Source organism: Seriola dumerili, unplaced genomic scaffold (assembly GCF_002260705.1).
Source record: "Seriola dumerili isolate Sdu_G_001 unplaced genomic scaffold, Sdu_1.0 BDQW01000191.1, whole genome shotgun sequence".
Taxonomy (NCBI): Eukaryota; Metazoa; Chordata; class Actinopteri; order Carangiformes; family Carangidae; genus Seriola; species Seriola dumerili.
The window spans coordinates 7,415,211-7,434,360 of record NW_019174446.1 but is presented as its reverse complement, the minus strand read 5'-3'; the positions used below and the strand labels follow the sequence as shown (position 1 = coordinate 7,434,360).

The following is a 19,150-nucleotide window of genomic DNA, read 5'->3' as shown; positions in this document are numbered from 1 at the left end:
AGGGAAAAAAAACTTGCTTGAATGGCTCCTTGAATGTATTCACATTTATTCTCAAATAAATGTTAATTCATTACTGATTAGGTAAATTTTTTCCAATACTTTGGTTTATGACCAAATTCCTGCATAATCAACAACATTCCCGTTAGTTTTGGCTGCACTTCGTTTTTATTGTTAATGTCAGAACGCACATAATGCAACATAAACATTATACCTACGAAACATCAGCATGTCAGCATCATCACAGAGCCAACAGCGTGACTGTATACTCTTTGTCTTGTTGCACTTTAAAGAGAACAAACACATTTACTTATTGCAGTTGCATGGCATGAGGAGTATGTAAAAGGAAATGTGAATGTCTCTCTCATCACTTTGTGTTGTTAGCTAGTTAGCAGTTCACAAATTCATGCATGAACCAAGTTATGCAAGCATGGGTGTCTATTTCCATCCCTCTGTGTGGACTGAGAGTTGTGGTTTGCTGTCACATAAGGACCCATGTGGAATGAAAGGGGGCAGGAAACGTGCTGCTGTAGCTGAAACATCTGCGGTTCTATTCTGGAGGTTCCTTACCAGAAGTGGAATCTCTGGAATGCTGCATGACTAAATTAGTCTCTTAAACGTTGTGCTTCTCAAAAAAAAAAATTGCATAAATAAATAAAACTAAATACCCCTGTACAATGGAATTACAAAATAAATAAGATAAAATCATATAAATGTGAATGTGTATAAACGAGATTAGAGCAGAAAAGAATTTGTTTGAACAAAGTATCTCTGTATGTGCAAGTCAGAGGTTGACGATAGATGCACTTGTGTGTGAGTGTGAGTTCAGTTACACATTCTGTATGAGCAGCTGGCTTCCCGCCTATGTTTATGTGTCTAGAGTTACCATTATCTCACTCCTTTGTGTGTTGCAGACCAAATCTGAAGCTGCAGATGAGCTTGAGAAGTTCAGGAAGGTGGTCTCTGAGGAGGAGAGAAATGCACATCCCCCCTCCTCTCCCTCTCCTCCCTCTGTGACTTCCCCTTCCACTTCACCTCCTGTCTTTACCCCACCACCACCGCCACCACCAGCGCCCACGGCCGCACCTCCACCTCCTCCCCCTGTCTTTCCCCAGGGTAAGCCTAGCGCTGCGGCACATCCAAGTGCTAACGCCCCCGCGAACCCTGCCTTGGCCAGGGAGGCTATGCTGGAGGCCATTCGCTCTGGATCAGCTGCTGAGAGGCTGAAAAAGGTACAAATACAGAAAAATACATTATCTATCTACACCACAGAGTGAAATTTGTTACAGAAGTCACAACACCATTGACACATGTCCCATCGGACAAAGATAGCATAAGCAGATGAAAATTTAGCATTAGCACAGCATGTATTGAATATCTTTTTTGTTTTTTTTATTGAGTGTTGGGGCATAAAACAGCATCATTTCACCCAGAGAGACTGTCATCAAAGAGGAGAGGAAGGGAACAAAAGAGAGACAGACATGAAAACAGGCAGAGACGGAACAGATAGAGGCAATGAAGCTAGAGGGAGCAACAGAAAAATATATGATTTGAACCAGTTCCTCTTTCTTCCCATATCTTAGACTCATCCTAGTGTTAGGATGAGGACAATAATCAGAAAATTGTTCAACACATCTTTTTCAGATCTGCTGAGGTACAAAATTAACTAATAAGTTTAGGCATTTTTGTCTTTTTGTCTGTTTGTAGACTCCACACAACCACAGAACTTGTTTTTTTTCTGCCTGCAAGCAATGAACTATTCTATACTAACACCAAAGTGGAGAAATACAAACATGACATCTTGTGTTTATTTTAACCAGGTTGCTGTGCCCACAAAGACAGTTCAAGTGAATGGGAGACTGGGAACAATCCAAGCAACCTCCTCAGCCCTCACCCAGCAATAAGAGGGAAGCCCACATCACCGCAACCAGGAATAATTGATCAAATTCCATTTTGGTTTTCCGCTTTTTGCCATTGTGCTTTTGCAGCAGACGCTGAGTGAATGTTATTTGAACTTCACATCTCTCACTATCAGTCCGGGGCCTTAGGCTTAAACTATTGCAGTTTTTAAAGGAACAGTAATGCAGGGAGACTGTTATTTTCACTTATATTATCTACTTATATGTTTTTTATATAAAAGCGGAATGATTTAAACATTTCCTCTTGCAAAAGGAATGTTACTTTGTTAGCCAAACACCTGCAACATCTGTCTGATAAAGGTGTGATAGGTGAAAGGTTTGCAGTTAATTCCATCCATGATATCAGATGTTTCAGCTCCTAACATAAGAATAGCTTACTGGAACATGTTTGTGTTCAGTTCATCTTTATAACATAGTGTTGCTCCTAAACATATCTTGCCACCTGTACTTGAATTTAGTAGTTTTAACTGGAATGTTGTAAAAATGTGTGCCAATGAAAGAAAATTTAAATAGTTTATGCTACTTTCATTTTTTTTTTTTTTGTTCTGATCTTTTTTTATTTGCTTTTACCACAGAAAGTCATGGATGCCTTATACTGTTGCTCAGTGTTACGTATATGATGTTTGCTGTATAAATTCTATGAGGGGTGCAATAAGTTGGATCTGACAATGTTTCCAGATTCAGTCAATTTAATATTTGTTTAACCAATGAAGATTATTGAAATCTTAAATACCCTTAAGAAAACAATGATTAGATCCATTGGAAATGTTTTAAATATATAGATCTGGTCCATGATGCCAACTGCTACAGTTCCTGGCTCTGAGGAGTAAGATGGTAAAGACTGACTAGTGCCTGTTAGATCATTACTATGCTCCTGTTTTGGCGTCTAACCTTAATTTGTGCTGCTGTTTATAATCTAAAGACATTGTCAAATCTGGTCAGTACCCTGTAGAAATGCATATTTGTACAGGTGCAATATGATTGACCATGCCTTTTTATGTTTGACATATATTACATATTAAGATGAACCTTTCCTTTCATTGACATCTCAACACTTTAGAAGCATTATTATTTAAGTATATCAATGATGGATGCCACAATGAGCAAAGAGATTAGTTTATTAATGGCTATGTAACACAAAAAAGCAGTTGTAGGGAAGCAGAGGTTTAGGTTTAGGTCCTTATTCTGTGGAGAGAGGACCCCTGTATTAAATGTTATAGTTATGGATAAAGTAGGATGTTCACGCTAGAATGATACAAACCTATAGCATCCATATTCAGGTGTAAATGCTTGCTGCTGTGTATTGTGACTAAAGGGAGTTGCATTTAGTTTTATAGAGATTTATTTTAATTTATGCTCACTTTCAACACTCAAAAAAAATAATTTTACTGTTGTATGTTTTATCTTGAGAGTGAAAACCTTAAGAGCTTTTCTATTTTTACTTTCTCTAACTAGAAAGAGTTATTTCATTTCTGCTAGTAGATGGTTTCATCTACACACTATAGCCTACAGCACATTGTAGCACTGTATATTTTGTAAACTGAAGAAAGATCATCGCTGTGATAGATTTGATTTAAAACTTTGATAGAAAGCTATTCCACCGGTAGCATGAAAATTTTATAAGCTATTGCTTTTTAAGTTTTAATTGCACATTGTTTTTTCAGAAGGTTGCACAGTTATTTTTGTCTACCTAATTTTTGATTCAATAAATAATTTTGTAATCAAGAGGAAAATGACTTGCTGCTGACATTTTTTTTCTTTCTCTGTTGAAATGATACAGATCATAAAGTGTCATTTTCCCCCTCAAATAGCAAAGTATGAACCTTGCCCTGGAAAGCATCACTCTAATGTGCCTGTGCCATTCCCAGCACTGTGGTTGCCTGTAGACTGTGGTCATCCTGCTGTCCTTATGAAATATATTGTAACCTCCCTCTCTCTGCCACACCACAGATGAGCTACTATTCCGGGCAGCAGTTCATCGCCCTGACTCATCACTATGTGGTCACACAAAATGACTCTCAGAACTTGAACCTAACCTGCATTCCTGATTCCTGAAACACTAGTCACTGGGCCCCCCTGCCCTCCTCCCCAAAGCAACTGAATGATGCAAATTAGTTGCAAAATCACATTGAAATACACAATACAGATGCACATATTGGCAAATAAATCAAACACACAGCCAAGACAACGCAGGAGTGGCTTAGGGACAACTCTGTGAATGTCCTTGAGTGGCCCAGCAAGAGCCCTGACTTAAACCCAATCGAACATCTCTGGAGAGACCTGAAAAATGGCTGTCCTCCGACAGTCCCCCTACAACCTGACGGAGCTTGAGAGGATCTGCAGAGAAGGATGGCAGAAAATCCCCAAATCCAGGTGTTCAAAGCTCGTTGCGTCAGACCCAAGAAGACTTGAGGCTTTAATTACTTTCACCTAAGAGTAAACCGTCTGAATACTTATGTCAGTGTGATATCTCAGTTCTTTAATACATTTGCAAAAGATTTTAAAATTCTGTTTTTGCCTTCTCATTATGGGATATTGAGTATAGATTTAGGGAAAGAATTAATGTTTTCAATTTTAGCATAAGTCTGCAACCAAACAAGATATGAAAAAAAAAGTGAAGGGGTCTGAATACTTTCTGAACGCTCTGTAAGTCAAATAGTGCAGAAGGGTAATCTTGTCTGTGTTGGCCAGAGAGAGCTGTAAATTCCTGCAGGGACCACAGGCTCTCTTGCGGGTCAAAATTCATGCTCATTCTACAGCCATTCTAATCTGCTTTACAAATCACTGAAGGATGTGTACGGGTGGGTGGATGTCTCTGTGTGTGTGTGGGTGGGTGTGAATGATATTTTTGTTGTGTACGTGTGTTTGAGCTTGTGCCTGTGTTACAGTTCCAAACCATTTTAACCATCCTGCCAACGTAAACAACCCCTGAATCAAGAGTTACCAGAAGATCACGCCACATAATACAACAGAAATAAATTCAGTTAGGTTTGGCTGTGGTTATGCCTTCACCGACCTTATTGGTTTGTTTGTGTTTGTTGCCATAACAGTTTCAAATGAAGGCCGGAGGCAGGGAATGCTCCATGTCGCTATGTCAATCACTATGTTGACTAATAAAATTGAGATTATGTAATCATATATTTCAGATCACATCAGCAACTTTCAATAGCTTGTTTAGATTCAGGTGTGAGAAGGAATATGCCAATAGTCACGTCTTGCAGAATATGTTTATATCTTTTTTTAACTCGATAAATTATGAGCAGTAAATAGTATAAAGTGTTGACTTCCCTCTGTGGCAGCACTAAAAGCATATTCATCCATAGTCCTGTGATAGACTTTAATGAAAGCCATTCACCAACTGCCTCGACTTGTATTAGATAGCTTTGTTAGCCCTGACGTCCCGACTTATGAGTGATGGACACAGTGACACAGACTATCAGCAGGGGTTTATGTTGACTTTGTTTTCTGATGTCGGGCAGTCTACTATGTATCTGATCAATCAATTTGAACAAAAGATCTGTGTGATGCTGAATGTCTGATGAGGTGAAATCAACATAATGTGTCTCATAGAAAGAATGCTTTGTTGCATGGTGGCACCCTGAATATGAGTGACATGATGTGTGTTTGTTTGTAAGTATGTGTGTGATGAAATGGTTGCAATGGCACTATGAGTGTGTATTTACACACACTGAGGGGACACAGTGTGAGCCTCCTGTGGTCCTGATCCAGACACATAGGCACACACACACGCACAGCTTAGGACTGATGACCTTTTCCACTTCAGACTCCCACGGTGTGTTCCCATCACTTGAACTAATCAAAGTCTGAACTATCCCAGGCACTATGAAAAATGAACTGAGCGCTGGGTTATCCCTGGTGACACTGAAGCCGGAGGCAGAGCTTTATCTGACAGTGCTGTGGGGTTCACTTCGAGTCATTACCTTTCACTCACTCTTCCTACTGTAAATATTTTACACTAGTTAGCGGTCTAAACTGCAATAACACATGAGCTGAATGTATACCTCCTGATGTTGCCCTCAGCCATATAAACATCAGTTGGTCTTATGCAATACACTTACAAGGCTCAGGGGGATAAAAACACAACCTTGGCAGGAAGGCAATACTGGTGCAATGAGATTTGACCCCCAGTTGTGCAATATACATACCTCACAGCTACTACTGTTTTAACTCCTGATTGTGCTTGTCAGAGCAGGGCTTTTAATTAAAAGAGGAGTGTTGTCCTTAACTTTAGGTTCATGGTGTAGATATCCTTCCCCTGTGAACATTTTGGTCCAAAAAAGTATTTTTTTAAAGGAATAACTTGTAACATGGACATATAAATAAACTCTGTCAAGGCAAATGTCAAACAACATACACCGGACTGAGAAGAAAAAAAAAAACATTTAACATCATTGTAAATGAATTTAAGGTTCTTCCCTGGCCCATCCCCCATCCCTTCATCAACTTTGGTGAAAATGGTTTCAGTACTTTTTGCGTAATCCTGCTGACAAATAAACAGGTGGCGAAAACATAAACTCCTTGGTGGACGTAATGAACTTTGACCCCTTGCCACATCCAGCACAGGACATGCAATCCTTTGATAAGAAAGGAAGGAACAGAAAGGAAACCATTTTTGGAATATTTTTAATGGTTGCTAAATAACTCAATATAATTTATGATAATATAGATCCATATAGAGACAATGTCCTTGAAACTGAATTAAGCTAATGAATATCTGGTGTTGTTGAATGCATTATAAACAACTAAGAGTTCACACAAGTTCATTAAGGGTTTTTCGTCACATGATCCTCAGTAAACAGCAGTAGGCTCTGTGTGCAGATCTATATTGAACATCAAACACTTTCATTTTAAGGGACAATACACATAATATTTCACAACAAGCAAGTGAAGGAAACACGGCAGACAATAACCTCCTAAAGGTGTTACAACCCCCAGCTTCAATAAAATTGAAATAAAATGTGCTTAAAATTGCCCACTTTAAAAAGGGAAACTGGGGCATGAAGCAGTTTATATGTTTATATTGATTGTATGAAGAGCTGATAAAGGTATTTTAAACACTTATTAGATTGTGTTCATCCTCTACTGTTTGTGCAAAGACGGAAGATTGGGAAGGTAGGCTAGTATCATCAGTCACATCAAATTAATAAATGTAATTATTTCAGATCTTTAAGATTGGTGGAGGGTGGTAAAACTTAAAAGTTTTGTATTCCATAAACATGAGGTGATGAAACAACTTTGTCAGGGAGAAATAATTCACAATTGAGCAACTGCTTGTCTTTATTATAGATGGTGTGAAATGAGCAAAAACTTGAACATGCAACCTGTTAAAAATCTTGTATATTTATACACTCTGTGTACACCAGATTCTGTGTGTGTGTGTGTGTGTGTGTGTGTATGCTGTTAAAAACAACACACACACACACGCAACTCGAAATGCCACTGAAAGGCAGCTCTTCAAAAAATAAAAGCGGAATCCTCTGAACACACCCTTGTTCCCATAAGACGTGAACGCCGCATTAATCACCCCTCGCACGTGGGCGTGGTCTAGTCGAAAGGGGAGGAGTTGTATGCGTGCGTGTGTGTGTTTGTGTGCGTGTACGTATGTATGTGCGTGTGTATCTGTGTGTGTGTGTGTGTGTGTGTGAGAGTGTGTGTGTATCCCTGGCCGCATGAGATGAGCTGCCCGCAGTCTTTGCAGCCACTGTTTTCGCCTCCTCCTCTATTGCTTCTGTCTCGCTGTCCAGTCCGGGAATGTTGACCACCGTGGCCTGATCCAGCGCTGCCGAGTGTCCCTTCATCTCCAGACTGCCGCTCTCCGTTTTTGTCTCTGAGGGTCGTTGCCTGCCTCAACTGATCTGGCTGTAAGGTGAGTGCATGTTGCTGGATGGAGAAGCAGTTCCCATGCTCCTTCTTTGGGGGGTGTGGGGGAGGCGAGGGGGAGGGGGGGGGTCCACTGAGAGTGGTCAGTGAGCGCGTGAAATAAAAGTTTTAATGTGCTGTTGTGATGACACGCACTGTTTTGCGGGTCGGAACACACGTGAACGTTGCGCGTAACCGCCTAGCGGGACCTGGGTCCATGCCTGCCTTTCTGACAACGTAGCGGCCAGTCATTGAACTTTGAAAACAAGTTTATTCAGCGGATCGAGCTGTTGCATTAAACTAAACGGACTTCACTGTATTCATACTAGTGGGGAGCTTCCGCCGGAGACACCCCAGCCTGTTCCGGGGTTAGTACGCGTGCCGATACACCGTCTCAATCTCGTGCGCTTTCCTGCACCTTTCCCAACATTTACTGTGATTCGAGTCCCTCGAATAACCTGCCCTGTGTACAGTTGCGTAACAGCGGTCTACAGTGGACCATAGGCTACTTTCAACCCCCCCACCCCACCCCACCCCCTACTCAATTCTGTGAGAGTTTCGCCAGTCTCGCCTTATCGCCTTATCCTTTTGGCAGCGTTTGCTTTGGGGGTGGGGATGGAGGGAGGCAGGCAGGCAGGGAAGGGGGGTGGGGGGGCGTTTTCCCAGGGATGTTCATGAAGCCCTACTGCAGTGGTTCCCCAAGTGGGCTGGAGGGACCCCCATGGGGTCCTTGGGTGGGTTCCAGGGGGTCCCTAAGTAAAGTAAAGTGAGGAATTGTTGAATTGAACGGATCCACCACAACTTACCACAACAAGAGGAAGAAGTCCCTTTAATCAACAAGCTGTAAAAAAAAAAAAAAAAAAAAAAAAAAGTGTTATCAGTGCACTTGTTAGGCAGGTCTATAGTACTGAGTCAATAGGCTATAACAGCAAAAACACTCCCAGAGGGCTTGTGTTGGGGCGTCTTGATGTGAAAATCTTTCAGAAACCCATGGCTTACTCATTTATCTTCAAGCCTTCCCTAAACCCAGCTTCTGCCCTGCACTGTAAATGCACACTAACTGCAGATGCACCACTTCACCATTCTTCATTTTATACTTCTCCTATTGTTTCATTGTGACATTTGTTATAATAATACAATATTTTGTCATAGTTATGCAGTACTTTGAGAAACTCTGTTTAACAACGGTAACATTAACAGACTGAGAAAGGGGCAAGTGAGTGAGAGTGAGACATTGATCATTATCTAATTTAACATTATGTGCAAATGTCTTGACAAAGCAACTCTTCATAGATAGTCTAATCCACCCTGTCATTTGGGCACTCGTCCAAATCAATTTCTTTATTGGCTGCATGTGGTCTCTGCAGAAAGTTGCATAACCACCCAAATTTATGATTCTGGGAACTATCGGCGTTGGCCTGTGTGTTTTGAATGTAGATCAGGGCTCTCACTGGGAATGTGGGGTCAGACTGGAAGGAGGCACTTAGAGGCTGATACACAAATTTCCTAGGTAATGCGTCCAAAATATATTGTGCCGGTGCACATTTTCAAGGGGAAAACTTGTAGAAATCCTGAGATAACAGTCTGTCCTGTGTGTTGAAAACTTTGGCACAGACCTAAATTTGTCAGCTGCACAGGCAGAGCTATTGAGCTTCAGTTCCATAGGTGGGACGTCTGTGGTTAGGGAAATACTGGATAAAACCAAGCTGTTTGGCATGAATTAATATTGTGTCTGGTGGTTTTGAGTACATGTAGCATTTTGACTTTGTCATTCATCCCTCACTGGATTAATTAAGATCCTGTATGTTTAAATTTATTAGTATGCCTTAAATTTAACCTCAGTATACTTTTCTGAATTAAGGCAAGCAAAGCACAGTCAGCAGCAGCTCTTCTGGAATCACTGAAGTGAAAATCACCACTGATATATCACTTGGCTTGGCAACCTACAGGAGAGCACTTAAATACTCTGCACATGCATGGTTCTCTGCATTTTAACCTCAAAGTGTGGTTGAATGTGAAGTAGTTTGATCACTGCTGCTGCTACATACTGTCTGAAACATGTTATAGTCGTCTCTTTTCAAGCATCTTTTTTTTTTTTTTTTTACACCCTCCCACTCATAACCAAAGAGGATTTCTCTTTTCCTTGCCCTTGCCCATTATTTCCTGCTTTCTTTCATTTAATTATGTTGTGGTCACGTCTCTGTGTACATGGCAACCGCTCGAGCTGTGGTTTCTCTCTCCCCCACCCCACCTCCGCCTCCCCACCCCCCCCAGCACCAGTCCTGCTATTTCAAGTCCATGCTCAGTAAGCACAGGCATGACGGGGCATGAACTCTGCAAGAGTACGGGCTGCCAAAAGTCTGCTGACTGCACATATTGCACATAATTATACTTACAATAAGCTATACTCAGCTCGCTCTAGGATTCAGACTTGTGTGTTTTGTCTTTTGAGAGACTCCAAAAAATTGAAAATGCAGTTGCTTCTGCTTTGATTGAAATACTGTATGCTTGGCAGCGATCACCCCAGAGATTTATTGCATAAGTAGAACTTAAGCCTCAATTTCAACTTGAGCATTTTTCTTGATGTACAAATGAATATAAAGTTGTGTATTCCCCCAGCCCTTGCGTGTATGCATGTAGTTTCAGCTGCCATCCCAGGGCAAAAGTGGCAGAGATATCCTATTAGCTGGTATTGGTGGTATAAGAGCTTGTGGTCGTGCTCTAGGCAGCATTCCATTGGGTCTTGCGTCAGCCAGCAGTCATTCAGCACTGGTTAGTCTAGGCTTATACACTGTTAATACCCCCTCCCTGATGTCATGACACCATTAACCCAAGCCTGCTGGGGGACCACTGCACAGTTCATGTCAGATGACTGACTCTGCCTGGACCTAAAAGCAGAGGAACTTCACAAAATGCTCAGCTGGGCTGTCAGTGGTCGAAAAATAATCCAGTGATTGTCTTTATTTGTTTTCTGGCTAAAGTTAAAGTTTGGACTCGGTTGCATAATCGGGCATCATTTCTACATACTTAGTCACCCTTCTATTAAAATGTTCTACGTTGGCTTGGCCTTAAAGCATTCTACAAACTTTTGCGTTTGGGTTATTTGGACTGGTACTTAACCACAAGTTAACATTTCTTGAGACTAATTTGACCTCTTGTTGTTGACATCACAGCTCCATTGATGTTTTATGTACTTGGTATGTCAGCGATAAACTGCTGAGTAATCATGTCTTGCTTGGTGAGAATTCATTTCTAAGAACGTAGATCGTTGCCAGAGGAAAAACTTTGTGGTATTATTCTTTCCCCTCCTGCTCCATACTGTAAATATGGACCTGTACAAACCCGATTCTCACCGCTTTCCACTTGTGACCTAAGACGATGCAACGCTCGCTTGTCTAACCACCACAGTGTACGGTGGATTGAGTTTCTGGTGTTGGTCCAAATGTGGCTGAAATCCAAGTCTGCGTGAGAGGCAAGAATGTAGCCTTTATTCTGTAGGTAACTGAACACCTGAGGGACCACGGGACTCAGGTGTGCACAGGTAACGTGGTGTGGATGCACGGTGATGTGTCGCACAAAACGATCTCTCTAATGCATAGGTACACCAGTTTCCCCTTGCTCTCACGTTGCCTTGCTTTTATCTCTATATGCCTGTCGTCTCTCAGTTTATCTTTGTCTCTTTGTCCATCTGTCTACCTCACCGTCTGCCCCCATCAGCTCTCTTTCTTTAGCCAGCCTCCCTCTCTGAGTCTCACCGTCTTTATCTCTGTCTGTCTCTCTCCGTTTTCTCAGTGTCTCACTGTACCAGCTGAAATCTGCGATGCAAAATCAAAACAAACCACGGCTAGTTGGCTTTGGTAGATGTGCTGAACGATTAAAAACAAAAAGGGCTTCTTTTTGCTGAAATATTTCCCAGTGCAAAAACATAGAACAATACAAGCATTTTTCTGTTGCTGAATTATAGCACTGTCCTAAACCGCACTCTGAATCCCTCTCGCGCTCTGAATGGAACACTTTTGACTGTGTATGCAATGCATGTACATGAATCCTACTTAATTGCATTTTCTGCCCTCTGGTTTTTTTAGTTTTATTCCCAGACTTAGAAACAACTAGGGCTCAGAGTGTTGTACTTTGGTACTTAGGAATAGGACTTATGCTAAGTCTTTGTTAATATGATTTTTTTTTTCACTCAGCCAAGTTTGTTAGCATTCCTAAGAGTAAGTAAGTAAAATAAATCCTGCCCCCCCTTTCCCTTCAAGTGGTCACATAGAACTCGATCCCTCCTCTGATACAAGTTAAGTGTTTTACTTACGAGGTCAGTTTTATTTTGGTTTGATGTTTCCTTTTGCTTCTGATTGTGATTCCATTTGCCCAGACTCGATTATGGTTTTAGCAGGTTTGTGTTCTTGAATAAAAGGAGCTCTAATATGACAGTTCTGTGTATTTTGCCACAGTCACTGTTTAAAGAGGTTCTGTGCTACCAACAGGTGTAGTGAAGATGGTGTCAAGAGAAGGCGAAGCCATCTAATGTAGCCCTCTTGGGCCACCATTACAGCCAACTTGTGCACAAGCACCATTGCTCCCAAGCCCTGTCCATTCATCTCTGCCATTGCATAAGACCAGTTCTCCCAAGCAGCCCAATGAAATCCTCATCCAATTAGGCACTGTCCACGTTTCCAAAAGGCCTTTCTCTCATAGACTGGTGCTATTCAGCCTCCCCCGGCATGACATCAGGCCCTCTCTTATAGCCCCACTTTATGCTGCTGCTCTCAGATAATGAAAGCTGCCAGTTAATGACTAATCAACATGTGCAACAAGCACATCCAGTGAGGAGTGACTACCATCTAATCTGCTGATTAAAACAGAAGACAGAGATGCTCTGTTCAACTCTCTCTTCCCGTCTTTCAGTGTTGCACTGCTGCAGAAACAACAGCCAGCCCACACACACGCACACGCACACACACACACACACACACACACACACATGCACACACACACATGCACACACACACACACACACACACACATTCTCTCACAACCTCATTGAGAAGATTGAAAGTTGATAATTGGAATTATTTGCATTTTCTTGGAGTCAATTTAGTTTGTTAGTGTAATATCATGCGGTAAAGTCAAAAGGTTTCACCATTTTCAAAGTCTTTATTTGGTGATCTACAGTCGTATGAGAACCTAATTCTGTCAGCTTTGATCTAATGACTCCACTCGACTATTTTCATGTTGAAGTTCAAGGTGATATGTTGGATTTGTTGCAGGTATAAAAATACACACGTTATAAGGGTTATCTACAGAGCAGAATGCTAGTGGGAATCTCAAGCTCAGAGCGACACTATTCAGCAGAGCAGACAACTCATCTCTCCCAGCTACCCATACCACTCCCCGTCTCACATACAGCACATTTCTATAGGTCGCCTCGCTGTAGGAAGTTTTGATAACTCGCAGCTTCAGGCTTAATATTCTCATTTAAGGTGTCTGTCTAGTGTAAACATATACAGTAGAGTAGGGTTGGGTTACGCTTAGTACATTCACGTCAGTGGGTTCTTCACAAGTCCCAAGACACTGAGCTGGATCCATGCCATGTCTTGAATTAAGATGCTGTTTATGTTCTGGACTGGCGCACTGCAGAGTGAGGCGAGGGGCTGGATAGGTGGGGCTGGGGCTGGGCAAGGGTTTGGAGGAGAGGAAGGAAGGGTTGTGGGGCTTGGATCGGTTTTGTAGGTGTGGTAGTTGAGAGAGCGGAGTAACCAGTGTCAGATCTCTTCAGGTTTAGAGAGGTGGATGTCAGGGACCAGTAGCATTTATCTTGTGAGTCTAGTGCTGTCTATGGGTCATGACACAAGGGTGAAGGATAGATAGGAGGAAATTTAATTCAAGAACAGTTTATTAAAGGATGTTTTGTGTGTGGATTATATTAATCATTAAACTTGCATTAACTGATTTTTTTTTGCCATTTGGCAGCAGCAGGAATGAGCTGTGAACAAAACACTGATATATCATCACCCCATAAGATGAAAGGTTGAACAGTGGCTTATTTATTCATCCTGCACAATTTGAGTAACATTAGCCTTAATTTGGAGTCATGTTTCTGGCCACCTGGTGAATATAAGTCAGATTTCCACTCTTCTTGTAGCTCTCCTTTGGTCTCCACCAACTCCTAAAACTTCTAAATGCTCAACCATATTTTCCAGCTAGTCACTAACTTTGTCTGTCTGCTGCATGCTGTGGTGGGAAACAATGCCAGTGAGAGTGGTGAGAGAGAATCAAAACAGTAGGTTTCCTTAAGCTTTAAAACCAAAACACTCAGCTGAAAGATTCTAAAACACATTGTGGAGTTACGGGGAACTACAGAGTCAGTCTGTCATAATTCTCTGTGGGTTTGTCACAATAAATAACCCCTTTCACATTACACATAGCCATCTGAGTCATCGTTAACATAAAAACATTGATTAGAGCAGCTTTAAACATGTGTTCTTATAAACAAGGTAACTAGTTAGAGAGGGGAGACCTTGACATGTTCTGCTTTGTCACCTTCCATCCTGTATCATCCTTCACAACTCATTTCACCAGTTTGGTCTTTTGAGATCATAGGACAGGCTGCTCTCAACTTGCTGCTTACCTGTGATACATTTACCTCAACCCAAGTAATGCTACTCTTATGTTTGAAATTAGCTTTGAATAAAGCTGTTTATGCTTGTTGTTTCAGGTCAGTTCTTCTTAACGCTGCAGTCATTCCTTAACCGGCTATTTCTCTCATCTATCTGTGTGACAATCTGAGGAACCCCCTGGAGTTGGACCGTAGGACACTTGCCAGTAGAAGGGCTGACCTTGGGCCAACTCTGGTTGTTGTAGTGAAACTCTTGTTGCTTTGCTGCAAAGAGAAACTTTTAAAGGAATTATTACAAGCCCAGATAGCATGTTCAGATATGCTGTAAATCATATTGAGGACATGCACACACATACTGTGTGTACTTACACGCTTGTATATACTCACTGCTCCCCCTGGGTGCAGCAGTCTGCCTTTGACGCTGCCATTTGAAGAGAAGTGATGTGAAGCTTGTTCCAGCTGTACTGTCTGTCTCAGTGATGCCCTGGGCTGCGGTGGGATTCCACTGATCCCACGGGACCCAACACAAATGCTGCAAGCGTGGGACGTATTTATTCTGGTGCAGTCAGCATCGTTATCACGAGATAAAATTTCATATATGAAAACATGAGAGGCTGTTTATTATCAGGCTTAACCTTTCATGTGGAAGCACTGTCTCTCAGTAAACCTTATGCAACCTGTCAGTAAACCCTGTGCATCAAATATGTTAAGGCATGACATAAAATGAAGTGACATGAATTTTGTTTGAATATCAGTAACGTTAGAAACTGACACCCACAGTAACCGTACCACTGTACTTCAGTGCGATTTTCACAGCATCCTGTTTATATCTCTCGTTATGGGAAATTACAATATTATAGAAGCCAGACATGATCCGTAATGTTCTTTCCACCTTTCCTTTGCCCTTTTTAGATCACAACTTATAAACATGGGTTATCATAGAGTTGAATATCTGTTTTAGTATTGATTATGATAAAAATCCATGAGCGCTACACGTATTTTCTCCGTGGGATTGGGGCAGACGGATTTTTGATACAACACAAGTGATCAAAGGTTAATCAGGGAGTGATCAGATTCCCTACAGGAGCTGGAGGGGTGGTGCATCTGTAGTAGCGGGTGGTAATGGTCGGTGAATCCTGCAGGAGCGGTTGGGTGTGAGGTAGAACAAACAGTCCTGTGCGGACCTGTACCCCAGGGTGTCGCAGATAAAACACTTTGTTCCTGACCCCACCTGACCCTTGGAGGCATAAAAAAGTGGCCTTTTGACCTTTCGATACCTAAGTAGTAAGCTTACCATCTGTGTGTGTGTGTGTGTGTGTGTGTGTGTGTGTGTGTGTTGGCGTGCATGTGTGTGTGTTGTGCACATATACATACTCACACATTCTGCCATATGTCCCTCCCTTTCTCTCATCACCGACCACTCTATCTATGGCTGGCCCACAAATCAGCGCATGCCATTTCACGAGGTTGGGGTTCGCTATAATGCGCATGTTTTTTCACCCAGTACCCTATATGGAAAGAATGTGCTCTCTGCATTCCAAAGATGACTGAGCAGAGCTGAACAGCCCCACGTTAAGCTGTGTCCAGTCCAATCAGCTGAAGTCAAGCTGACTGAGATGAACACATTTTACAATTATATACACAGGGCAAGTAGTTGACACAGCTGTGCAGTTGAGCTGTACAGATGCTGCCGTTAAGAACTGTGGGATTTTGGTTTATGGTCACTGAACCCAGCGATGCAGGTTCTGTGTGTGAAAGAGGTTTGATTCATTCCAAATATGAACAGAAAGGCTCTTTGCTGGGTTATTTTCTTATAGATGTGATATGTTTGAATAAAACTATGTCCTGAACTCTGTATTTTTACAATGAACGGCTCATCACTCTGACTTGTGCTATTTTTGTCAAAAGGGCCAGACTGGAGTCATGTGACACCAGTGTCCATATCAGTAACTGCACTTTAGTGGGAGTTTTATGCTTCTGCCAATCTGACCCTGCATGCATCGGAAAAGTAACGTAGCACACTGTGAACAGTACTTGAAGTTACTAATACTTATGTTCCAGCCAGTTACACAATACACACTGTAATCTACGCTGTATCTGTTGCTCCAAAGAAATGCTCTGTTGGTTCAGTGGTAGATTTGGCAACAGCAGAATGGCTATCATGAACTCACACATAATCCCTCAATACCTAAGCCACACGCCATGTGTTTGATTTTGTTCAGTTAAAACTGAAAATGTCTGATGAAGTTTTAGAGTCAAAGAACTTCTTTCCCTCTTTAAATAGCTGTGCTTTCGTGAACTGGAGCACTTCCAGCATCTTGCTTAAAAGTAGACTGATTTTCCTGACTTGTACACTGCACAAGTTTATGCTACAGTATGTTTCTGGATGCCCCGCTATAAATAATGCCCACTATTTTGAATGTTTTCCCAATTAGAAAAGGGACAGCAATATATATATATATATAAATAGGGCAGTGAGTGCCTCACAGAAATGTACAGAGGCTGGCAGGCAGGTGGACCATGACTAGACAGGTAGATAGAGACAAGTAAACAAGTCTAGAGAGAGAGAGGGAGAGAGAGAGAGGCATATAGAAAGGCTGAATTACAAAATGAACAGACAGTCAAGTTGACAGTTAAGACAGACAAACCAGACCAACAGGCAGGCAGGTTTAAAAAAAAAAAAAAAAATCAAACCAACTCCTTACTTTACAAGGCATGTTTGGCAGTGCAGCTCACAAGACTCTCATTTATTTCAGGTTTGGCCTACATACAGTATATGAGGTTAAAAGTTTAATATTTCCATTTCCCACTCAAGGTATTTTTATTGGACTCCTTGGAAAGGCTTAAGGAAGGGAAAAACTTAATAATCTGTTATTTAATATGGGAGGAAGTTGTGGCCTAAATAAGTAATGACTCCATTTAAAACCATAATGAAAGTTAATAAACGTGATCCTAGATGTATATTTAACATAACGAGAGGAGGCATAACCTTGAAAAGTTTGTCTTTTGCTTCGTAAAACCTCATTCTTTTCATTGTATGTTGTAGTTTGCCCTCACAGCGCTGGTTTCAAACAGTCCTGCAGCCTCTAAAGTCTTCTTAACATCCATCTTTGGTGTGGTGAGCTCATCAGCCACTCTTCCAGCACCATGTAAAAGAGGAGAACTGTTCAGGGGAATGTTTCTACTGTTTCAATGAGGCTTTACTTTAAATAGCCCAGGTTTCTGGTGATCCCGGGCCTCGCCTTTGGCTACTCTGCAGGGCTTATCGCCTTGGGATGTTAAAGCTGGACCCTTGAGATGTAAGTACGTATCAGCACATTAACCCCTGGTCTGACTAAGCATGTTGTTCCCAGAGCAGCTACATTTCACACTTATGTGCTGCATTTGTTTATTGTATTTCCAGAGGGGTCAGATTTATTTATCTTTCTCAGAAGTAAAAGTTAGATTTCACTTTTTACTGTGTCATTTCTATGTGTAACATCCACTTTAGCATGTAACACTGCTTGATTTCCCAACAGCAGAAGTAGAGTTAAACCACGTGACTTATCCTTTAGTAATTTTATATATTCTAATTTCACATTATCTATCACATATGTATTCACTCTTTTACAGGTACATGAAACCGCCTTGGAGTAAACAGAATCACTAACTGAATAATTGCCTTAGTGTTTATAGCTTATTGGCTCAGATGCAGTGGCGTATAACATTGCGTGTTCTAGCTCATTTAGTACAAACCACATAGACCTAACATTGATGCTGCCTGTTTTCTGAAGAGTACAATATGGTTTTGATAGATTTATGATCTATGTAGCCTAAACCAACTGGAAACTTGCACAATAATGACTAACCCATCACAGTAAACCCGATGCTCCTGTTTCGTGTTTTGTCAAAAGTACTTTAACACCATGCGGTAAAGCAGTTGGAACCAGGAAATATTTGAAGTGCTTTGTTTGTCTGTGATTTTCACAAACACCATGTTTGCTTATGGATTTTCTGTCAGATCTAGTTTCCTAACACGGATATATAAACAGATTTGTCAGTAATGGGGTAAAAACACCCCTATGGACCATTTCAAAATAACACAAGACACATACTAAACATTTCCCAGAACATCAGATGAAGGTGATGTAAACCCTTTGAGCCGAGTGTCATGTATTTGCTGTGAAGTCTCACCCAGGACGGTGCTAGCGCTGGAAAGGATTTACGATTCATGATAGGCATTACGAAGGCCCCTGCGTTTGAAGTCCATCAGCTAACATTCTCCCTTATGCAAGTCTGAGCAAAAATCACATTAATTAATCCAGATGCAGTCACCTCACCGCTGAGTACAGCCGCAGCACCCCAAAGTCCCCCTTTCTAGTGCGGTGACAGCGTCTGGATAATTGCACTGTCAAGGTCAGAGATTTAGGTTTCAGTACACTGTTCAAGTGGAAGGAATCGAATCAAAGGGCTCTGAGAGGGTCTAATCCCCGCACTGGAATGGCTTTGATTGTGTCAGGGAGCAATTAACACAGGTGCGTGTGTGTTTGGTCAATATATCAGTCAGTGAGAGTCACTGTGACGCGTATGAGCACTTTGAAAGTCAATGCTACGTGGAACGCCTGAGCTTTTTCCCATGTGTTAGCACGCACAGCTGAAGCAGGAATCCAGTATTTACACCTGTGATGTTGAAAGGCAGAATATGGTGAGTTGAAGCCTGCTTCTGCCCCTGTTGCACAACCTCCTGACTCCTGAA

General features: G+C 41.6%; 2 protein-coding genes across 5 annotated transcripts in view; both read left to right on the top strand.

Moving 5' to 3' along the window:
* Nucleotides 1-3,638, top strand: part of cobl (cordon-bleu WH2 repeat protein) — a 57,484-nt gene extending 53,846 nt beyond the window's left edge. For all 4 annotated transcript variants that reach the window (XM_022753398.1, XM_022753395.1, XM_022753397.1 and 1 more), the window contains 2 exons: nt 912-1,229; nt 1,818-3,638. In XM_022753398.1, the coding sequence (XP_022609119.1) occupies nt 912-1,229; nt 1,818-1,901 (402 nt within the window). In that variant the 3' untranslated portion in view covers nt 1,902-3,638. The remainder of the gene's footprint in view (nt 1-911; nt 1,230-1,817) is intronic.
* Nucleotides 3,639-7,617: 3,979 nt separating this feature from the next.
* The window catches only part of LOC111227672 (growth factor receptor-bound protein 10-like), a 66,137-nt gene continuing 54,604 nt past the window's right edge, over nt 7,618-19,150 (top strand). Inside the window, exon 1 of the mRNA XM_022753290.1 lies at nt 7,618-7,803. The gene's annotated coding sequence lies outside the window, so the exon portion shown is untranslated. The remainder of the gene's footprint in view (nt 7,804-19,150) is intronic.